The 17,141-nt window shown below is 68.5% G+C and overlaps 2 protein-coding genes across 6 annotated transcripts; one reads left to right on the top strand and one right to left on the bottom strand.

The window, feature by feature from the left end:
* Positions 1-2,683: 2,683 nt before the first annotated feature.
* Positions 2,684-7,755, bottom strand: LOC123357852 (cyclin-Q-like). Of its 3 annotated transcripts, none has more exons than XM_045000796.1 (6): positions 6,015-6,098; positions 5,282-5,390; positions 4,774-4,960; positions 4,309-4,441; positions 3,867-4,094; positions 2,684-3,076 (listed from the first exon to the last, which is right to left on the bottom strand). In XM_045000796.1, exons 1-6 carry the CDS (start codon positions 6,081-6,083, stop codon positions 2,987-2,989), a joined length of 816 nt encoding a protein of 271 aa, XP_044856731.1. In that variant the 5' UTR covers positions 6,084-6,098; the 3' UTR covers positions 2,684-2,986. The 3 variants fall into 3 exon arrangements, with proteins under 3 accessions (XP_044856731.1, XP_044856734.1, XP_044856732.1); XM_045000799.1 differs by lacking the exon at positions 6,015-6,098 and adding an exon at positions 7,598-7,755 and having other exon boundaries at positions 2,686-3,076; XM_045000797.1 differs by lacking the exon at positions 6,015-6,098 and adding an exon at positions 6,226-6,382 and having other exon boundaries at positions 2,687-3,076.
* Positions 7,493-17,133, top strand: LOC123357851 (dual specificity protein phosphatase 9-like). 3 transcript variants are annotated; one of them, XM_045000793.1, is made up of 4 exons: positions 7,493-7,750; positions 14,493-15,223; positions 15,447-15,863; positions 16,787-17,133. In XM_045000793.1, the coding sequence occupies exons 2-4, from the start codon at positions 14,896-14,898 to the stop codon at positions 17,131-17,133; spliced, it is 1,092 nt and encodes a 363-aa protein (XP_044856728.1). In that variant the 5' UTR covers positions 7,493-7,750; positions 14,493-14,895. The 3 variants fall into 3 exon arrangements, with proteins under 3 accessions (XP_044856728.1, XP_044856729.1, XP_044856730.1); XM_045000794.1 differs by lacking the exon at positions 7,493-7,750 and adding an exon at positions 12,293-12,333; XM_045000795.1 differs by lacking the exon at positions 7,493-7,750 and having other exon boundaries at positions 14,452-15,223.
* Positions 17,134-17,141: the final 8 nt, after the last annotated feature.

Here is a 17,141-nt window from a genome sequence, read left to right as displayed (position 1 = left end):
CTCTGGTTCCCAACACCCCTCCGGCGGCACTGCCCAGCGCCCAGGCCCCCCCCCCCCGGCCTCTTCGGGGCACCCACCAGTCCCCATGGAGATTGGGGGTGGCACAGGAGCAGCCCCTCAGCTGCCCTTGGGGGTGGATGGAGCTGCCCCATTCACACCAGCTAGGGCTGGCCCTCAGGTGTTACCTATGGACCTTCAGCTCCCCCCCCTGAGGCTGGGAGCCCGGACTCCTGGGTTCTCTCCCCCACTTTGGGAGGGGAGTGGGGGCTGGTGGTTAGAGCAGGAGGCGCTGGGAGCCAGGACTCCTGAGTTCTCTCCCCGGCTCTGGGAGGGGAGTGGGGGCTCGTGGGTTACAGCAGGGGGGTCTAGGAGGCAGGACTGCTGGGTTCTCTCCCCGTCTCTGGGAGGGGAGTGGGGGTTGGTGGTTAGAGCAGGGGGGTCTGGGAGCCAGGACTCCTGAGTTCTCTCCCTGGCTCTGGGAGGGAAGTGGGGTCTAGTGGTTAGAGTAGGGGGGCTTGGGAGCCAGGATGTCTGGGTTCCACCCTTGGCTCTGGCAGGGCAAGTAGCTGCTGCTGCCTCAATTTCCCCTTCTGCCACAATCCTCAAAAGCCCCCTGTGGGAGGCAGGAGTGGGGGGGGTCCCATATTTCCTGTGAGGCCCCTGTTCTGTTTCCACACCTAAGCCTGCGTCCAACCACCAGCGCCAGCTCTCTCCAAAGCCTTCTGGCTAAGGGTACCCCCCCAGCCCAGCCCCTCGCCTCCCCGGGGGCCGAATGCAGGAAATCTCACCTCCGGCCAGCCAGCTTGTTCGCATTCAATATTGTAGATATATTGATAGACGGGGGCGGGGGGGGGCTGAATATATAGATCTATATTTAAAACAAACCAACCGTTAACCCCCCCCACTCCCCGCTCACTTTTCAGCCGTGAGAACCGCGCCGGGTCTAACCACGCCCACGCGGAGGAGCCGCTCTGGTTTGGCCGGGGACACACACAGATGGTTTTGGGTTTTTTAAGGAACAAAAATCAATTCAAGGTTTCTATGGGTGCCCCCCCTTCCCCAGTGTGGGGGCGGATTTCGGACTGAAATTGTGACCACCCCCGCCCATGCCCATTTCCGGATCAAAGCATATAACCCAACTGAATGGCTCGATCACGTTTGTTCATATTATTAAAAATTACTAAAATACCCCTCCCAGCCGCCTTTCTCCTCCTGCGGGGGGGCGGGGGGGGGAGCCGTAAGACGAGGGTGATGCAGGCTCTCCGCAAACTCAGGCAGAGTCGGGTACACGTGTGGGGCCCCCCCCCACCAGCCTCATGGCTGTGGGGATTATACCGACGCCCCCGTTGCGCCCCAGCACCGTTCCACGGGCCCAGGCATCAGCAAGCGAAATGGGTGCCGGGGCAAAGCCCAAAGAACCACCCAGTCACAGCTGGTTCCCAGGCCCAGCTTTACTCGCCGGAGCAGGACGAAGAGGAGCCCCGGGTCCACGCGGAATGTGGCGCTTTGGAGTGTGCGGCCTGGCGGCTCGGAGCTGGCACGGTGCTCGGGGCCGATGGCCTTCTCGAGGCGCAGCCGGCCCGCGGGAGGAGCACGGGCAACGAGGGGAACGGCCGTGGGACAGGCCACCCAGAAGGCAACTAGCACTCTGCTTCCACAGCTGGGGAACGGGCAGGGAATGGGGCCTGGGGTCTTTACCCTCGGGGGGCGCCAGCTCCGATCTGGCCCCAGGGCAGGGACTGGCTGGCTCAGGGGGCTGGGAATGGGGCCTGGGGTCTTTCCCCTCTAGGGGGCCCCGGCTCCGATCTGGCCCCAGGGCAGGGACTGGCTGGCTTAGGGGGGTGGGAATGGGGCAGGGGCCTGTCCCCTCTAGGGGGCACCGGCTCCGATCTGGCTCCAGGGCGGAGACTGGCTGGCTCAGGGGGGCGGGGAATGGGGCCTGGGGTCTTTACCCTCGGGGGGCACCGGCTCCGATCTGGCCCCAGGGCAGAGACTGGCTGGCTCAGGGGGGCGGGGAATGGGGCCTGGGGTCTTTACCCTCGGGGGGCGGCGGCTCCAATCTGGCCCCAGGGCAGGGACTGGCTGGCTTAGGGGGGTGGGAATGGGGCAGGGGCCTGTCCCCTCTGGGGGGCGCCGGCTCCGATCTGGCCCCAGGGCAGGGACTGGCTGGCTCAGGGGGATGGGGAATGGGGCCTGGGGCCTGTCCCCTCTGGGGGCACCGGCTCCGATCTGGCCCCAGGGCGGAGACTGGCTGGCTCAGGGGGCTGGGAATGGGGCCTGGGGTCTTTCCCCTCTAGGGGGCGCCAGCTCCGATCTGGCCCCAGGGCAGGGACTGGCTGGCTCAGGGGGAATGGGGCCTGGGGTCTTTCCCCTCGAGGGGGCACCGGCTCCGATCTGGCCCCAGGGCAGGGACTGGCTGGCTCAGGGGGATGGGGAATGGGGCCTGGGGCCTGTCCCCTCTGGGGGCACCGGCTCCAATCTGGCCCCAGGGCGGAGACTGGCTGGCTCAGGGGGCTGGGAATGGGGCCTGGGGCCTGTCCCCTCTGGGGGGCGCCGGCTCCGATCTGGCCCCAGGGTGGAGACTGGCTGGCTCAGGGGGCTGGGAATGGGGCAGGGGCCTGTCCCCTCTGGGGGCGCCGGCTCCGATCTGGCCCCAGGGCAGGGACTGGCTGGCTCAGGGGGGTGGGAATGGGGCAGGGGTCTTTCCCCTCTTGGGGGCACCGGCTCCGATCTGGCCCCAGGGCAGGGACTGGCTGGCTCAGGGGGCTGGGAATGGGGCAGGGGTCTTTCCCCTCGAGGGGGCACCGGCTCTGATCTGGCCCCAGGGTGGAGACTGGCTGGCTCAGGGGGATGGGGAATGGGGCAGGGGCCTGTCCCCTCTGGGGGGCGCCGGCTCCGATCTGGCTCCAGGGCAGGGACTGGCTGGCTGGGGGGGTGGGAATGGGGCCTGTCCCCTCCCCAGCATTGGGTCGCTCTCTGGACCCCATTAGGAGATTTCCGCATCCAAGGTGTAAATCTGGATCAGGTCCAATACGATCTGGTCAATCTGAGCCTGGCTGAGATCTTCACTGAACACCTGCAGAGGAGGAAAGCGAGGGGAGCAGCGGCGCAGGGACCGCAGCCTGATTTAGCTGGGGATGGGGCCTGCTTGGGGCAGGGGATTGGACTAGTTCAGGGGATCTCAAACTGGGGGTCGGGAGCCCTCAGGGGGTCGCAAGGTTATTACTGGGGGTCGTGAGCTGTCAGCCTCCACCTCAAACCCTGCGTTGCCTCCAGCATTTATAATGGTGTTAAATATATTTAAAAGTATTGTTAATTTATTGGTGGGGGGTCGCACTCAGAGGCTGCTGTGTGACCGGGGGCACCAGTAGAAAAGTCTGAGAGACACTGCACTAGATACCTCCTGAGGTCCCCTCCAACCCTGAGATCCTATGAACCGCTGGGGAGCTCTGCAGTGGGGCAGGGGCCTGTCCCCTCTAGGGGGAGCCGGCTTCCACTCAGGCCCAGGGCAGGGACTGGCTGGCTCAGGGGGGCGGGGAATGGGGCAGGGGCCTCTCCCCTCTAGGGGGAGCCGGCTTCCACTCAGGCCCAGGGCAGGGACTGGCTGGCTCAGGGGGGCGGGGAATGGGGCCTGTCCCCTCTGGGGGGCGCAGGCTCCCACCCGGCCCCAGGGCAGGGACTGGCTGGCTGGGGCAAAGCTGTTTTAGAGCATCAGAGAAGGGGGGACTGGGAGGCAGGACGCCTGGGTTCTGTCCCGGGCTCCGCCACTGGTTCTCTGTTACCCTGAGCCAGCCACTTTCCCCCTGTGCCTCAGTTTCCCTAGGAGAAGGGCCCCAAGGTGCGGGCTGAGTCCCTGCGTCTCTTACCTGCCACCAGGGTCTCTGGGCCTGTGCGTGGGCGGGCACCTCCACCCCGTAGCAGTGCAGGGCGAGGTACAGCACGGCCACCGCCACGTGCTGAGGGGGGTAGCGCACACACAGCCCCCCGTGGTAGCTGTCCCGGAGCAGTGCCCAGGCTGCCGCCGAGACAGGGGTTCGCTCCCAGCTGTGCCGGTTCATCCACTGCCTCAGGGAGAGCAGGTAATGGAGCAGGTACTGCAGGGAGAGATGGGGGGATGATGGGATGAGGGGGGACCCAGGAGTCCTGGCTCCTAGCCCCCAGCTCCAACCCACCAGCCCCCCCTTCCCCATAGAACCCAGGCATCCTAGCCTCCATTGCCAGTCCCTTCCTTGCAGGGCAGAGCGGCAGGTTCAGGGCAAATCCCCTGTGTCCCTCCGCTGCGCCCCCAGGCCCGTCCTGAGGACCCACCTTGTGGGGGTGCCGGAAGGAGACGCGGAAGCCGAGCACCCGCAGCATGAGCAGCTCGCACTGGACGATGCTGTCCCGCAGCTCCCAGAAATGGGAGTCGAGTTCCAGGGGGTCGCTCTGGGAGTGTAAGTACCTGGGGAGGGGGAGGTTAGCGGGGGCTGGGACGGGGGAGACAGGAATCCTGGCCCCCACCCTTCCTACTCTAGCCCTGCAGACGCGACTCCCCTCCCAGAGCTGGGGAAGAACCCAGGAGTCCTGTCTCCCAGCTCCCCCCTGCTCTAACCCACCAGACCCAGCTCCCCTCTCAGAGCCAAGGAGAGAACCCAGGAATCCTGGCTCCCAGCCACCAGACTCCCGCCCCTCCCAGGGCCGGGGAGAGAACCCAGGAGTCCTGGCTCCCGGCCCCCAGTTCTACCCCCTAGGATGCGGGGTGCAGACCCCCGGCCGGAGGCAGGCTGGGGTTACCGGTGGCTGACGTTGATGATGTCCCGGGTGCGTAGGTGCTGCTCCTCCACCTTCCCCGCCAGGTACAGCGCAGCCATGGCCACCAGGTAGGGGTCATAGGGCCCTGGGGCCACCGTGGCCATGAAGAAACTGTGGTAGATGGTGCAGGCCGTGGCCACAGGGATGGAGCGCAGGCCCAGCTTCACCCCTGGGGGGGAGGGAGGTGTCACTGTGAGGGAGGGGGGAGCCACCCCCAACCGACATGCCACCCACCCCTTCCCCAACTGGCATGGCCCCCCTTCCCCCTCAGGGATATGGTGCCGGCTTCCCATTAGGCATCCCCCAATTGACTGGCCACCTCGTCTATGCCCCACACTGGTCGGCTGCCCCTTGTCCCTCCCATTCTGCCCATTTGGCAGGGCCTCCCATCCCCCAGTAGGCACTGCCCCCCCGGCAGCACGGTCGCCCCTGTACCCCACACCGCCCCACCCTCCTCTCTCCCCCAGCAAGGCAGCCCCCAAGCTTTTACCTGCCTCCATGATGAACCGGGTGACCTTGAAATGGATCTTGGTCTCGATGGCTCCCGGCCCAATCTGGTCGCTCGCCGCCCGGTCGGGCTCCATGGCGCCCGCCGCTGCCTGTGCAGAGAGACCAGCAAGTCACTCCCCGGCGCCACCACCCGCTACCATGACCGCGTTTGGTATGACATCACCCAGCACTGCCATGACCCTGTGTGACATCAGGTGGGCTGGTGACCTCACTCGATGACATCACCCAGCACTGCCGCGACCCTGTGTGACATCAGGTGGGCTGGTGACCTCACTCGATGACATCACCCAGCACTGCCACGACCCTGTGTGACATCAGGTGGGCTGGTGACCTCACTCGATGACATCACCCAGCACTGCCGCGACCCTGTGTGACATCAGGTGGGCTGGTGACCTCACTCGATGACATCACCCAGCACTGCCGCGACCCTGTGTGACATCAGGTGGGCTGGTGACCTCACTCGATGACATCACCCAGCACTGCCACGACCCTGTGTGACATCAGGTGGGCTGGTGACCTCACTCGATGACATCACCCAGCACTGCCGCGACCCTATGTGACATCAGGTGCGTTGGTGACCTCACTCGATGACATCACCCAGCACTGCCGCGACCCTGTGTGACATCAGGTGGGCTGGTGACCTCGCTCGATGACATCAGCCAGCAAGACATCATCACCCCAGTGCCATGACATCACCAGCTGTGCACTGTCACCATGACAACAGTCGAGAGGCATGACGTCCCGCCCTTCTGTGACATCACTCTGCAGTGAGATGACAGCATACGCCTCACAACGGCGTCATGTGACACAACACAGTGACGTCACCGCATACTTTGATGACATCACGTGTGGCCCTTGACCCTTCCGTGCCCACCGCGTCACTTCCTCCCGCCGCCCTGGGGCCACGTGACCTGTGCCCCTCACCCAATCAGGAGCCCTCGCCGGCTTGAGCCGTCCCCATGAACCAGCCTGGGGCTCCGGTCACCGCTAGGCCCCGCGGCGCCGGTGCCCGGATGTAGCCGGCTCTGTACGACAGGGAGGCCCCCACTTCCGGGTTGCGGGGTCCTTCCCGTCCGGATGTAGGTGTCACCCACAAGTGCCTGATAATAACCCGCGCCGCCCGATCTCGGCGGAGCTGGTGACTGGACTCCCCGCTCTCCGCAATGCGGGGGAGCTGTGGGCTTCTCCCTTCCGTCCGTCCGCGTCCACTTCGGGACAGGCACCCGCCATGTCAGCCCACCCTGGGGTCCTCCGTAAGGGCGGTGCCTTTTCCTGCCTCTGATTGGCTAGAGGCAGAGGCAGGCTGGCCAACTGGAAGAGGCGGAGTGTGGCGGCTCTCTTGCTCCCCGTGCGGTTTCGCGCCTTCCTCTGATTGGCCCTGAGGCCTGAGCGGCGGCCAATCACACGACGCCGTCTCCCGCGCTGGGCGGGAAGGGAGAACTGGCCAACCTCGAGGCGAGGCGCGAGGCGGCATTGGCCAATCGCATGAGGAGCAGCCAGGACGAGAGGCGGAGCAGAGGAGCGGGGTTGGGGCTGTAAGACAGGGGGAGGGGTTAGAAAGGTGCAGGGGTTGGGGCCCAGAGAGGAGGGGGAGGGGCCCAGAGAGCAGGGGGAGGCGTTGCAGGGGCTGGGGGAGGGGCCCAGAGAGCAGGGGGAGGAGTTGCAGGGGCTGGGGGAGGGGCCCAGAGAGCAGGGGGAGGAGTTCGAGGGGCTGGGGGAGGGGCCCAGTGAGCAGGGGGAGGAGTTGCAGGGGTTGGGGGAGGGGCCCAGAGAACAGGGGGAGGAGTTGCAGGGGTTGGGGGAGGGGCCCAGAGAGCAGGGGGAGGAGTTGCAGGCGTTGAGGGAGGGGCCCAGAGAGCAGGGGGAGGAGTTGCAGGGGCTGGGGGAGGGGCCCAGAGAGCAGGGGGAGGAGTTGCAGGGGCTGGGGGAGGGGCCCAGAGAGCAGGGGGAGGAGTTGCAGGGGTTGGGGGAGGGGCCCAGAGAACAGGGGGAGGAGTTGCAGGGGTTGGGGGAGGGGCCCAGAGAGCAGGGGGAGGAGTTGCAGGGGTTGGGGGAGGGGCCCAGAGAGCAGGGGGAGGAGTTGCAGGCATTGAGGGAGGGGCCCAGAGAGCAGGGGCAGGAGTGAGGGGCACCGGCAGGGCTGCGGGGGGGCAGGGCTCGGCTAGCAGGGGCTGCGGGTCGGGAGTGAGGGGCACCGGCAGGGCTGGGGGGGCTGTTAATATCCCCCCCCCCGAATCAACAGTCCCGCAGCCCCGAACCAGGCTGGGCTCTGGAAGATGACTCAGTTCATCCTCACCCGCTTGCTGTTGCCATGGTTTCCATTCACAGGCGGCGGGGGTGGGGGGGAGTGAGCAGCACAGAGAACAAGTGGATCCCTCAGCTGGGTTCCTGCACCGGGACCGACCCCGAATCCGCCGGATCCAAGAGGCTACCCCAGAACCAGGCCCAGGTCTGAGAGCAACAGGTCTCCTTGAGAAATGAGGGGTTACAGACAGGAAAGATGCTAAGTGGTGCTTACAGTCACCTCTAGCACTCCGCTGTGCCTCGGTTTCCCCCGTTCTACTCCCCAGTTTCAGCTGGGTGCTTAGCCACAGCCACACAGCAGTGTGCCTCAGTTTCCCCATTTCAGCTGCTGGCAGCAAAAGCCAGGTTAATCTCTGTGTGACGGGGCCTGATCTCAGCCGGGGCCTGGGGGGCGCCCGGGGCGACGGGGCCTGATCTCAGCCGGGGCCTGGGGGGCGCCCGGGGCGACGGGGCCTGATCTCAGCCGGGGCCTGGGGGGCGCCCGGGGCGACGGGGCCTGATCTCAGCCGGGGCCTGGGGGGCGCCCGGGGCGACGGGGCCTGATCTCAGCCGGGGCCTGGGGGGCGCCCGGGGCGACGGGGCCTGATCTCAGCCGGGGCCTGGGGGGCGCCCGGGGCGACGGGGCCTGATCTCAGCCGGGGCCTGGGGGACGCCCGGGGCGACGGGGCCTGATCTCAGCCGGGGCCTGGGGGGCGCCCGGGGCCACTGGGCCTGATCTCAGCCGGGGCCTGGGGGGGCGCCCGGGGCCACTGGGCCTGATCTCAGCCGGGGCCTGGGGGGGCGCCCGGGGCGACGGGGCCTGATCTCAGCCGGGGCCTGGGGGGGCGCCCGGGGCGACGGGGCCTGATCTCAGCCGGGGCCTGGGGGGGCGCCCGGGGCGACGGGGCCTGATCTCAGCCGGGCCGTGGGGGGGCGCCCGGGGCGACGGGGCCTGATCCCCGCCGGGGCGGGGGGGGCGCCCGGGGCGACGGGGCCTGATCTCAGCCGGGGCCTGGGGGGCGCCCGGGGCCACTGGGCCTGATCTCAGCCGGGGCCTGGGGGGCGCCCGGGGCGACGGGGCCTGATCTCAGCCGGGGCCTGGGGGGCGCCCGGGGCGACGGGGCCTGATCTCAGCCGGGGTCTGGGGGGCGCCCGGGGCGACGGGGCCTGATCTCAGCTGGGGCCTGGGGGGCGCCCGGGGTGACGGGCCCTGATCTCGGTTGGGGCCTGGGGGGCCACGGGGCCCTGATCTCGGTCGGGCCTTGATCTCGGGCCTTCCGGGCAGGGCTCTCTGAGGCGGGAAGAGGCTGCAGGAAAACGGGAGCGGGTTCCTCCTGCACGAGGCCTGGTCTGCGAGGTATCGATCGCTGTCTATTTATAATGGCCTCTCGGGGCCGCGTCATTTCCAGCTCTCTACGGCCCAGCGTCCATCAGCCGAGCAGGGCACACTATGGCAGCAGGCGTGGGCGTGGTGCTGGCGCCACCCAGACCCCGGCCGAGATCGGGGGCCCCGGTGCCGCCCACAGCCTGGCCGAGGTCAGGGCCCCCGGTGCCAGCGCAGCGCAGACCCCGGCCGAGATCGGGGGCCCCGGTGCCGGCGCCACCCAGACCCCGGCCGTGATCGGGGCCCCCGGCGCCGCCCAGACCCCGGCCGAGATCGAGGGCCCCGGTGCCGGCGCCGCCCAGACCCCGGCCGAGATCGGGGGCCCCGGTGCCAGCGCAGCGCAGACCCCGGCCGAGATCGTGACCCCTGGTGCTGGTGCCGCCCAGATCCCGGCCGAGATTGGGGCCCCCGGCGCCATCCAGACCCCGGCCGAGATCGAGGGCCCCGGTGCCGGCGCCGCCCAGACCCCGGCCGAGATCCGGGCCCCCGGTGCTGGTGCCGCCCACAGTCCGGCCGAGATCGTGACCCCCGGTGCTGGTGCCGCCCAGATCCCGGCCGAGATTGGGGCCCCATGTGAGCGTTCTCAGGCCCCAATGACCCTCCTCTCCCTCCCCTCTGGTCTTGCGGAGGTGCCACTTCTCAGCCCAGTGCCCTCTGGCCTGTCACTGCACGGCCCCCGTCTCTGGGGCTGCCTCAGCCCCCAGGCATCTCCTCCTGCCGCGCCCTGCGGCTCCGGGGCTGCGTGGGAAGCTGATGGCACATGGACCCGCTCTGCTCTCGCTCTAAATTTAGAGCAGCAGGAGAAACAGGAAGCAGCCCAGGCTATGCCTGCAGGAAGGGCAGGCTGGCGCGAGGCCCATCGAGCCCGGTAGCCCGTCTCCAAGCTCGGCCCCGCTCTGGCCCAGGCAGGTGGTTAAGGACTGGCGCAAGGGGAGAGGCCCCGGGTCCCATTCCCTGCCCCCCTGCCCCGGGCAGTGCCGCACTGAGACCAGATGGGAGCTGGCGCCCCCCAGAGGGGACCAGTGCCCCCCAGCACTGCAGGAGTCATGGCCCTGGGAGGCAAGAAAGTCTGCAGCTCAGCGGCCAAACGTATTCGTCCTGCTCCCTCCCTAGCGGGACCCTGTGGGGCTGGTGGCCCTCCCAGCCAGCCAGCATGTTGTGGGCAGGGAGGGGGCTGTGCCCACCCTTCCCTCCCGCCCCCACTGCTGGCGTGTCTCCCCTCCCCCAGCCCTGAAGATTATCTCAGCAGCGAGCCTGGAGCTGGGAGGGGGGTGGCAGGGCTGGAGAGAAAGCTATGGCTTTAATAGGGTGGGGTAGGGGGCTGGGAGCCAGGACTCCTGGGTTCTCTCCCTGGCTCTGGGAGGGGAGTGGCGTCTGGTGGGTTAGAGCAGGGGGGCTGGGAGCCAGGACTCCTGGGTTCTCTCCCTGGCTCTGGGAGGGGGGTGGCATCTGGTGGGTTAGAGCAGGGGGGCTGGAAGCCAGGACTCCTGGGTTCTCTCCCTGGCTCTGGGAGGGGGGTGGCGTCTGGTGGGTTAGAGCAGGGGGGCTGGGAGCCAGGACTCCTGGGTTCTCTCCCTGGCTCTGGGAGGGGGGTGGGGGCTGGTGAGGTAGAGCGGGGCGGGGGGCTGGGAGCCAGGACTCCTGGGTTCTCTCCCAGCTCCAGGAGGGCTGTGTGTCAGGTGGGGCAGAGCAGGGGGCCCTGTGTGTGAGGGTGCTGGGGGGCGGATGTGAGCGCGTGTCCTGGGGGTGCACTGCAGGCTGCGTGGGTTTGCCATGAGTCGCTGAGTTCCAGCGTGTCTCTGGGGACTCGTCATGGGCCCAGATGACACCATCCGCCCGCTCCGGGTGACTAACCAGCACTGAGCCGGGGCCTGGGCAGAGCAGGGGGTGCGGGGCTGGCGGCCAGGACTCCTGGGTCCCCTCAGCTGCAGAGAGGGGTCTGATTTGGTTGCCAGAACAGGGAGTGAGCATCAGGCCGTCCCGTGCCTCTGACTCACCCCTCCTGGGGGAGGGGGACATGGCTGCAGGCCTGTGACTCAGTTTCCGCATTTGTTACCTGCCCTGTGGCTGGGATTAATTAACACCTGGCGATGAGGGGTCAGCCTCCCAGCGAGCGATCCTCCCCCCAGCCCCCTCCCACTCGGCTGGAGGAGTTCTGCTCGTTGCCAAGGCGACAGGAGCTGTGTTGTGGGAGGGTGAGATTGTTCGACTATTCTGGGCTCCTGTCTCCCCGCGCCCCGGTGCTCTGAGTCAGCCTGCGGGGCGCCGAGCCCGGGCCTGACAGAGCACCCAACAGGGAAACTGAGTCACACACAGAGGCCATGGGATTTGGCCTGCCTCCAAAGGCATGGAGAGATAAAGGACCCAGGAGTCCTGCCGCTTCCTCTGTTCCACAGGCAGGAGGAGAACCCCACCCTCCTCTCCCCCACCAGACACGCCCCCACCCCCGAGCCAGGGAGAGAACCCAGGAGTCCTGGCTCCCAGCCCCCGCGCTCTGACCCACCAGCCCCCACTCCCCTCCCAGAGCCGGGGAGAGAACCCAGGAGTCCTGGCTCCCAGCCCCGCCTGCTCTGACCCACCAGCCCCCACTCCCCTCCCAGAGCTAGGGAGAGAACCCAGGAGTCCTGGCTCCCAGCCCCGCCTGCTCTGACCCACCAGCCCCCACTCCCCTCCCAGAGTCAGGGAGAGAACCCAGGAGTCCTGGCTCCCAGCCCCCCCTGCTCTAACCACCAGCCCCCACTCCCCTCCCAGAGCTGGGGAGAGAACCCAGGAGTCCTGGCTCCCAGCCCCCCACTGCTCTGACCCACCAGCCCCCACTCCCCTCCCAGAGCTGGGGAGAGAACCCAGGAGTCCTGGCTCCCAGCCCCGCCTGCTCTGACCCACCAGCCCCCACTCCCCTCCCAGAGCCGGGGAGAGAACCCAGGAGTCCTGGCTCCCAGCCCCCCGGCTCTGACCCACCAGCCCCCACTCCCCTCCCAGAGTCAGGGAGAGAACCCAGGAGTCCTGGCTCCCAGCCCCGCCTGCTCTCTGACCCACCAGCCCCCACTCCCCTCCCAGAGCCGGGAGAGAACCCAGGAGTCCTGGCTCCCAGCCCCCCAGGTTGTCACGCCCCGCCCACTCAGGCTCTTCCCCACCAATCCGGGCCGGGCTGGGCGTGGCCCCGGGCTGTACACAGCCCGCACGTGGAGCCGGGCGGGCCCTGCGCACCGCCCGCCGCAGCCCCAGCGCCGGGAGCCTGGCGGGGCCTCGGGCGGGGCCCAGGGGCTCCGCGGACTGTGGGCGGCGGGCAGCGGCCAGGGGGAGCGGAGCGGAGCGGAGCGGAGCAGGGGGCGGGATCCAGACGGACAGGGGCTGGGGTCATTGTGGTGAGTGAGCCCGGACGCCTGGGTTCTCTCCGGCTCCGGCTCCGGCTCTGGGAGGGCGGTGGGGGCTGGTGGTTAGACCAGGAGGGGCTGGGAGCCCGGACTCCTGGGTTCTCTCCCCGGCTCTGGGAGGGGGCTGGTGGTTAGAACAGGAGGGGCTGGGAGCCAGGACTCCTGGGTTCTCTCCCCGGCTCTGGGAGGGCAGTGGGGGGTGCTGGTTAGACCAGGAGGGGCTGGGAGCCAGGACTCCTGGGTTCTCTCCCCGGCTCTGGGAGGGCAGTGGGGGGTGCTGGTTAGACCAGGAGGGGCTGGGAGCCAGGACTCCTGGGTTCTCTCCCCGGCTCTGGGAGGGGGTTGGTGGTTAGAACAGGAGGGGCTGGGAGCCCGGACTCCTGGGTTCTCTCCCCGGCTCTGGGAGGGGGCTGGTGGTTAGAACAGGAGGGGCTGGGAGCCAGGACTCCTGGGTTCTCTCCCCGGCTCTGGGAGGGCAGTGGGGGGTGCTGGTTAGACCAGGAGGGGCTGGGAGCCAGGACTCCTGGGTTCTCTCCCCGGCTCTGGGAGGGGGCTGGTGGTTAGAACAGGAGGGGCTGGGAGCCAGGACTCCTGGGTTCTCTCCCTGGCTCTGGGAGGGGGCTGGTGGTTAGAACAGGAGGGGCTGGGAGCCAGGACTCCTGGGTTCTCTCCCCGGCTCTGGGAGGGGGTTGGTGGTTAGAACAGGAGGGGCTGGGAGCCAGGACTCCTGATGACAGATTCAGGACTAGAGCAGAGGTGAGCAAATTGCTTTCCTGCTCTGTGCCTCAGTTTTCCCACCTGCAGTGAGCATTGCTTGCCCCCACCTCACAGGGCACTGCTGAGCAGGAGCCAGCGCAGGTGAGGCCACAGGTGCTGGCAGAGCACAGAGGTAGAACCGTCCTGCCCACTCAGCCCCTCTTCCTGGGCCTGTGCGCTACCCCGTTTGCGCACTAGAACCGTCGTCCCCTGGGACCCCGCACGGCGACTTGCTCCTGTCCAGCGCATTTCAGCAGCCGCTCCTGGAGCGCTGGATCAAGGGGCTCGGCGGCATCCTGCCCGGTGGGGGAACCGAGGCACAAAGCGGTGTTGTGAATTGCACACGTTCACCCCGGAGGGCAGTGGCAAAGCAGGGAATACGAGCCAGGAGTCCTGAGTCCCGGGCTCTGCCCACCAGGGCACGCTGCCATGGACAGACAAAGAAGTGATAGGGGAAACTGAGGCACAGATGGGAGGCGACTTATCCAAGGTCACACAGCAGCATGGGGGCAGAGCTGGGGATAGAACCCAGGTGTCCTGACCCCCAGCCCTCCCCCCACATTCTAAACCCCCAGGCCCCACTACCCTCGCAGAGCTGGGAGAGAACCCAGGCATCCTGACCCCCCAGCCCAGGCAGGGTCCCAGGGGGATGCTCTGGCGGAGGACGTCTGTGGTTCCTGTTAGTATCAATTATTCATACCGGTGCCAAATTAACGCTGACATCAGCGCTTGGCAGCTGGCCAGACCCTCGGCTGGGCCCTTCACCGGGCCTGGCCCATGGACGCCAGCTGAGCCGCTCCCCTCCCCCCACGCCCTCCACATCCTCTGCGCAGGGAGCCAGCTACAGCCTGGAGCCGGGGCAGGGGGCTGTGGGTCGGGAGTGAGGGGCACCGGCAGGGCTGGGGGGGCAGGGGCTGCGGGTCAGGAGTGAGGGGCACCGGCAGGGCTGGGGGGGCAGGGCTGGGCTGGCAGGGGCTGCGGGTCGGGAGTGAGGGGCACCGGCAGGGCTGGGGGGGCAGGGCTGGGCTGGCAGGGGCTGCGGGTCGGGAGTGAGGGGCACCGGCAGGGCTGGGGGGGCAGGGCTGGGCTGGCAGGGGCTGCGGGTCGGGAGTGAGGGGCACCGGCAGGGCTGGGGGGGCAGGGCTGGGCTGGCAGGGGCTGCGGGTCGGGAGTGAGGGGCGCCAGCAGGGCTGGGGGGGCAGGGCTGGGCTGGCAGGGGCTGCGGGTCGGGAGTGAGGGGCGCCAGCAGTCACACTTCCCGCCCCACGGGCTGTGCTCCCAGGGGATGTGTCACGGCTCTGGGGCAGGATGCAGGGGGCCGGCATGGTGCTAGGATCTCCTGCTCTCCCTCCCCCCACTGCGGCTCGCTGACTCCCATCCGCTCTCCCTGGCAGGTCTGCGTGGAGCCCCGAGTGGCAGCTGGGCCTCGTCTCCCTCACCACCCAGATGCCCCCTGTGCCCCGGCTCTATCCCGGGCTGAGGCCTTTCTCCGGCCACCCCAGGCTCTGCAGCCCAGCCAGGCAGCGGCGACTGGAGAGGAAGCTGCTCCTGGGATCGGGGGACGCCTCCCTGCGAAGCCGCCAGGGGCTGGAGCCGTGACCCCGAGCTGCCCTCGCTCCAGGGGTTGAGATCTGCCCTGGCCTCACCCCCACGCGCACAGACGGGGACAGCGACGGGGGCGTCCGCTGGCCCCTCCAGAGGCGGATGGGCAGCCGGTGACCTGAGTCCAGGCGGCCGCCTCGCCAGCCCGGGTCCACGCTGAGCCGTGGCGCCGTGGGACAGGACCGGCTTGTCCCCATGGAAGCCCTGGGGAAATCCACCCTGTGGCTCTGCGGGGAGCTGGCGTCCCCGGCTGCCCGGCTGCACATCCTGGATTGCCGCAGCCGGGAGCGCTACGACTCCTGCCACGTGGCCCGGGCGCTGAGCGTGGCCTTGCCGGGGCTGCTGCTGAGGCGGCTGCGCAAGGGGAAGCTGTCGGTGCGGGCGCTGCTCCCGCCCGCGCCGGGCGCCGTCCTGCTGTACGACGAGGCCACGGCCACGCTGCCGCGCTGCGGCCAGGAGTCGGTGCTGGCCACGCTCCTGCGCAAGCTGCGGGAGGAAGGCTGCACGGCGTATTACCTGCAAGGTCGGTGCCGCGGCCGGGCCCCCGCCCCTCGCTGCCCCCCGCCCCCGCTCACTGCAGAGCAGAGACACAGGCCCAGCGGCCTAGGGGAGGGTCTGGCTGTGCCTCAGTTTCCCCGGTGCGATCCCAGGCGGGAGAGGGGGGTCTGAGCGGAGCTGGGGGTGACGGCCCTGCCCCAGGGCCCACTAGAATATCACTGATACTAACACACCTGCTCCGCCCGCAGGGGGCTTCTCCAAGTTCCAGTCCGAGTGGCCAGATCACTGCGAGACCAGCCCGGAGGTGCCCGGCGCCAGCAGCTCCCCCGCTCCTACAGGGACCCCGGTGGTGGGGCTGGGGGGGCTGAGCCTGGGCTCGGACGGGGACTCGGGACCCCTGAGCGGCGGGGGGGGGGACTCGGAGGCAGCCAGCCCCCCGTCCTACCCGGTGCAGATCCTGCCTCACCTCTACCTGGGCAGCGCCCGAGACTCGGCCAACATGGAGACGCTGGCCCGGCTCGGCATCCGCTACGTCCTCAACGTCACCCCCAACCTGCCCAACCTCTTTGAGGAGCAGGGCGGCTTCCGCTACAAGCAGATCCCCATCTCGGACCACTGGAGCCAGAACCTGGCCCGCTTCTTCCCGGAGGCCATCGCCTTCATCGGTGAGTGCCGGTGCCCCACGGCGCCCCCACCTGTGCCCCCAGTCCCAGTGCAGCCTCTCTGCCCCCCGTGCCCGGGAGCCCTGCCGGCCCCACGGCGCCCCCCACGGCGCCCCCACCTGTGCCCCCAGTCCCAGTGCAGCCTCTCTGCCCCCCGTGCCCGGGAGCCCTGCCGGCCCCACGGCGCCCCCCACGGTGCCCCCACCTGTGCCCCCAGTCCCAGTGCAGTCTCTCTGCCCCCCGTGCCCGGGAGCCCTGCCGGCCCCACGGCGCCCCCCACGGTGCCCCCACCTGTGCCTCCAGTCCCAGTGCAGCCTCTCTGCCCCCCGTGCCCGGGAGCCCTGCTGGCCCCACGACGCCCCCACAGCGCCCCCCATCTGTACCCTCACCCCCAGTAAACCCTCTCTACCCCCTCCCAATCCTTCCCCATGTCCCCCTCAGCTCATTGACTTTGGTTCCTTGCAATCCCATCAGCCCCCTCTGCCTCGCATTGGCTGTTGTCCATCCATCCTCTCCTTGTTCCCCCTGCCCCCATACCTCAGAGACCGTGGTCCATCCCGTCCACTGCCCCCATGGCTCATTGACCGTGGTCTGGTCTGCCCCGTATGTCCCTGTATGTCCTTCCCATCTTCAGTCCCCCGACTCCCTATGGACCAGTGACCGTGGTCCATTCCATCCCCCTTCCTCCTCCCCACTGCCTGAGTTCCCATCCCACCCCATGAGCCCCCTCTCCATCTCACTGACCATGGTCCAGCCCTTCCCCCCGTCCTCCCCCAGGGACTGGAGAACCCAGCGGAGCTCGTCTATGCAGTTCTCTGACTTCAAGGGGCTGCTAACGACGGCCATACCCTAGAGAGGGTGCCGACAATGCCGACGCTCCCGTAACCCCCCTCCCCATCCCCATCCCCGTCTCTCCCCCTCCCTAGACGAGGCCGTGTCCCAGAACTGCGGCATCCTTGTTCACTGCCTGGCGGGTGTGAGCCGCTCGGTGACGGTGACGGTGGCCTACCTCATGCAGCGCCTCAACCTGTCGCTCAACGACGCCTACGACCTGGTCAAGCGCAAGAAGGCCGACATCTCGCCCAACTTCAACTTCATGGGGCAGCTGCTGGACTTTGAAAGGGAACTGGGGCTGGCCGAGGGATCGCCAGCGACCCCCGGAGCCCCCGACGGCCACGGCCAGACACCCACCTCCTCCCCAGGCTGCTTCTTCACGCCGCCACCCTCCGAATGTGAGCAAGAGGGTGGCAGCTTCCAGCGTTACCCCACGTAGCCCCTGCC

Source organism: Mauremys mutica, unplaced genomic scaffold (assembly GCF_020497125.1).
Source record: "Mauremys mutica isolate MM-2020 ecotype Southern unplaced genomic scaffold, ASM2049712v1 001107F_np12_obj, whole genome shotgun sequence".
Taxonomy (NCBI): domain Eukaryota; kingdom Metazoa; phylum Chordata; order Testudines; family Geoemydidae; genus Mauremys; species Mauremys mutica.
This window is presented reverse-complemented; position numbering and strand designations above follow the sequence as displayed.

Coding starts and splice junctions, on each gene's coding strand:
- LOC123357851 (XM_045000793.1), top strand. CDS start 14,896: ATGGAAGCCCTGGGGAAATCCACCCTGTGGCTCTGCGGGGAGCTGGCG. Junction 15,224..15,446: donor CACGGCGTATTACCTGCAAG/GTCGGTGCCGCG, acceptor CTCCGCCCGCAG/GGGGCTTCTCCAAGTTCCAG. Junction 15,864..16,786: donor GGAGGCCATCGCCTTCATCG/GTGAGTGCCGGT, acceptor CCCCCTCCCTAG/ACGAGGCCGTGTCCCAGAAC.
- LOC123357852 (XM_045000796.1), bottom strand. CDS start 6,083: ATGCTGTCATCTCACTGCAGAGTGATGTCACAGAAGGGCGGGACGTCA. Junction 5,391..6,014: donor GCCTCTCGACTGTTGTCATG/GTGACAGTGCAC, acceptor CTCTCTGCACAG/GCAGCGGCGGGCGCCATGGA. Junction 3,077..3,866: donor CCCAGAGACCCTGGTGGCAG/GTAAGAGACGCA, acceptor CCTCCTCTGCAG/GTGTTCAGTGAAGATCTCAG.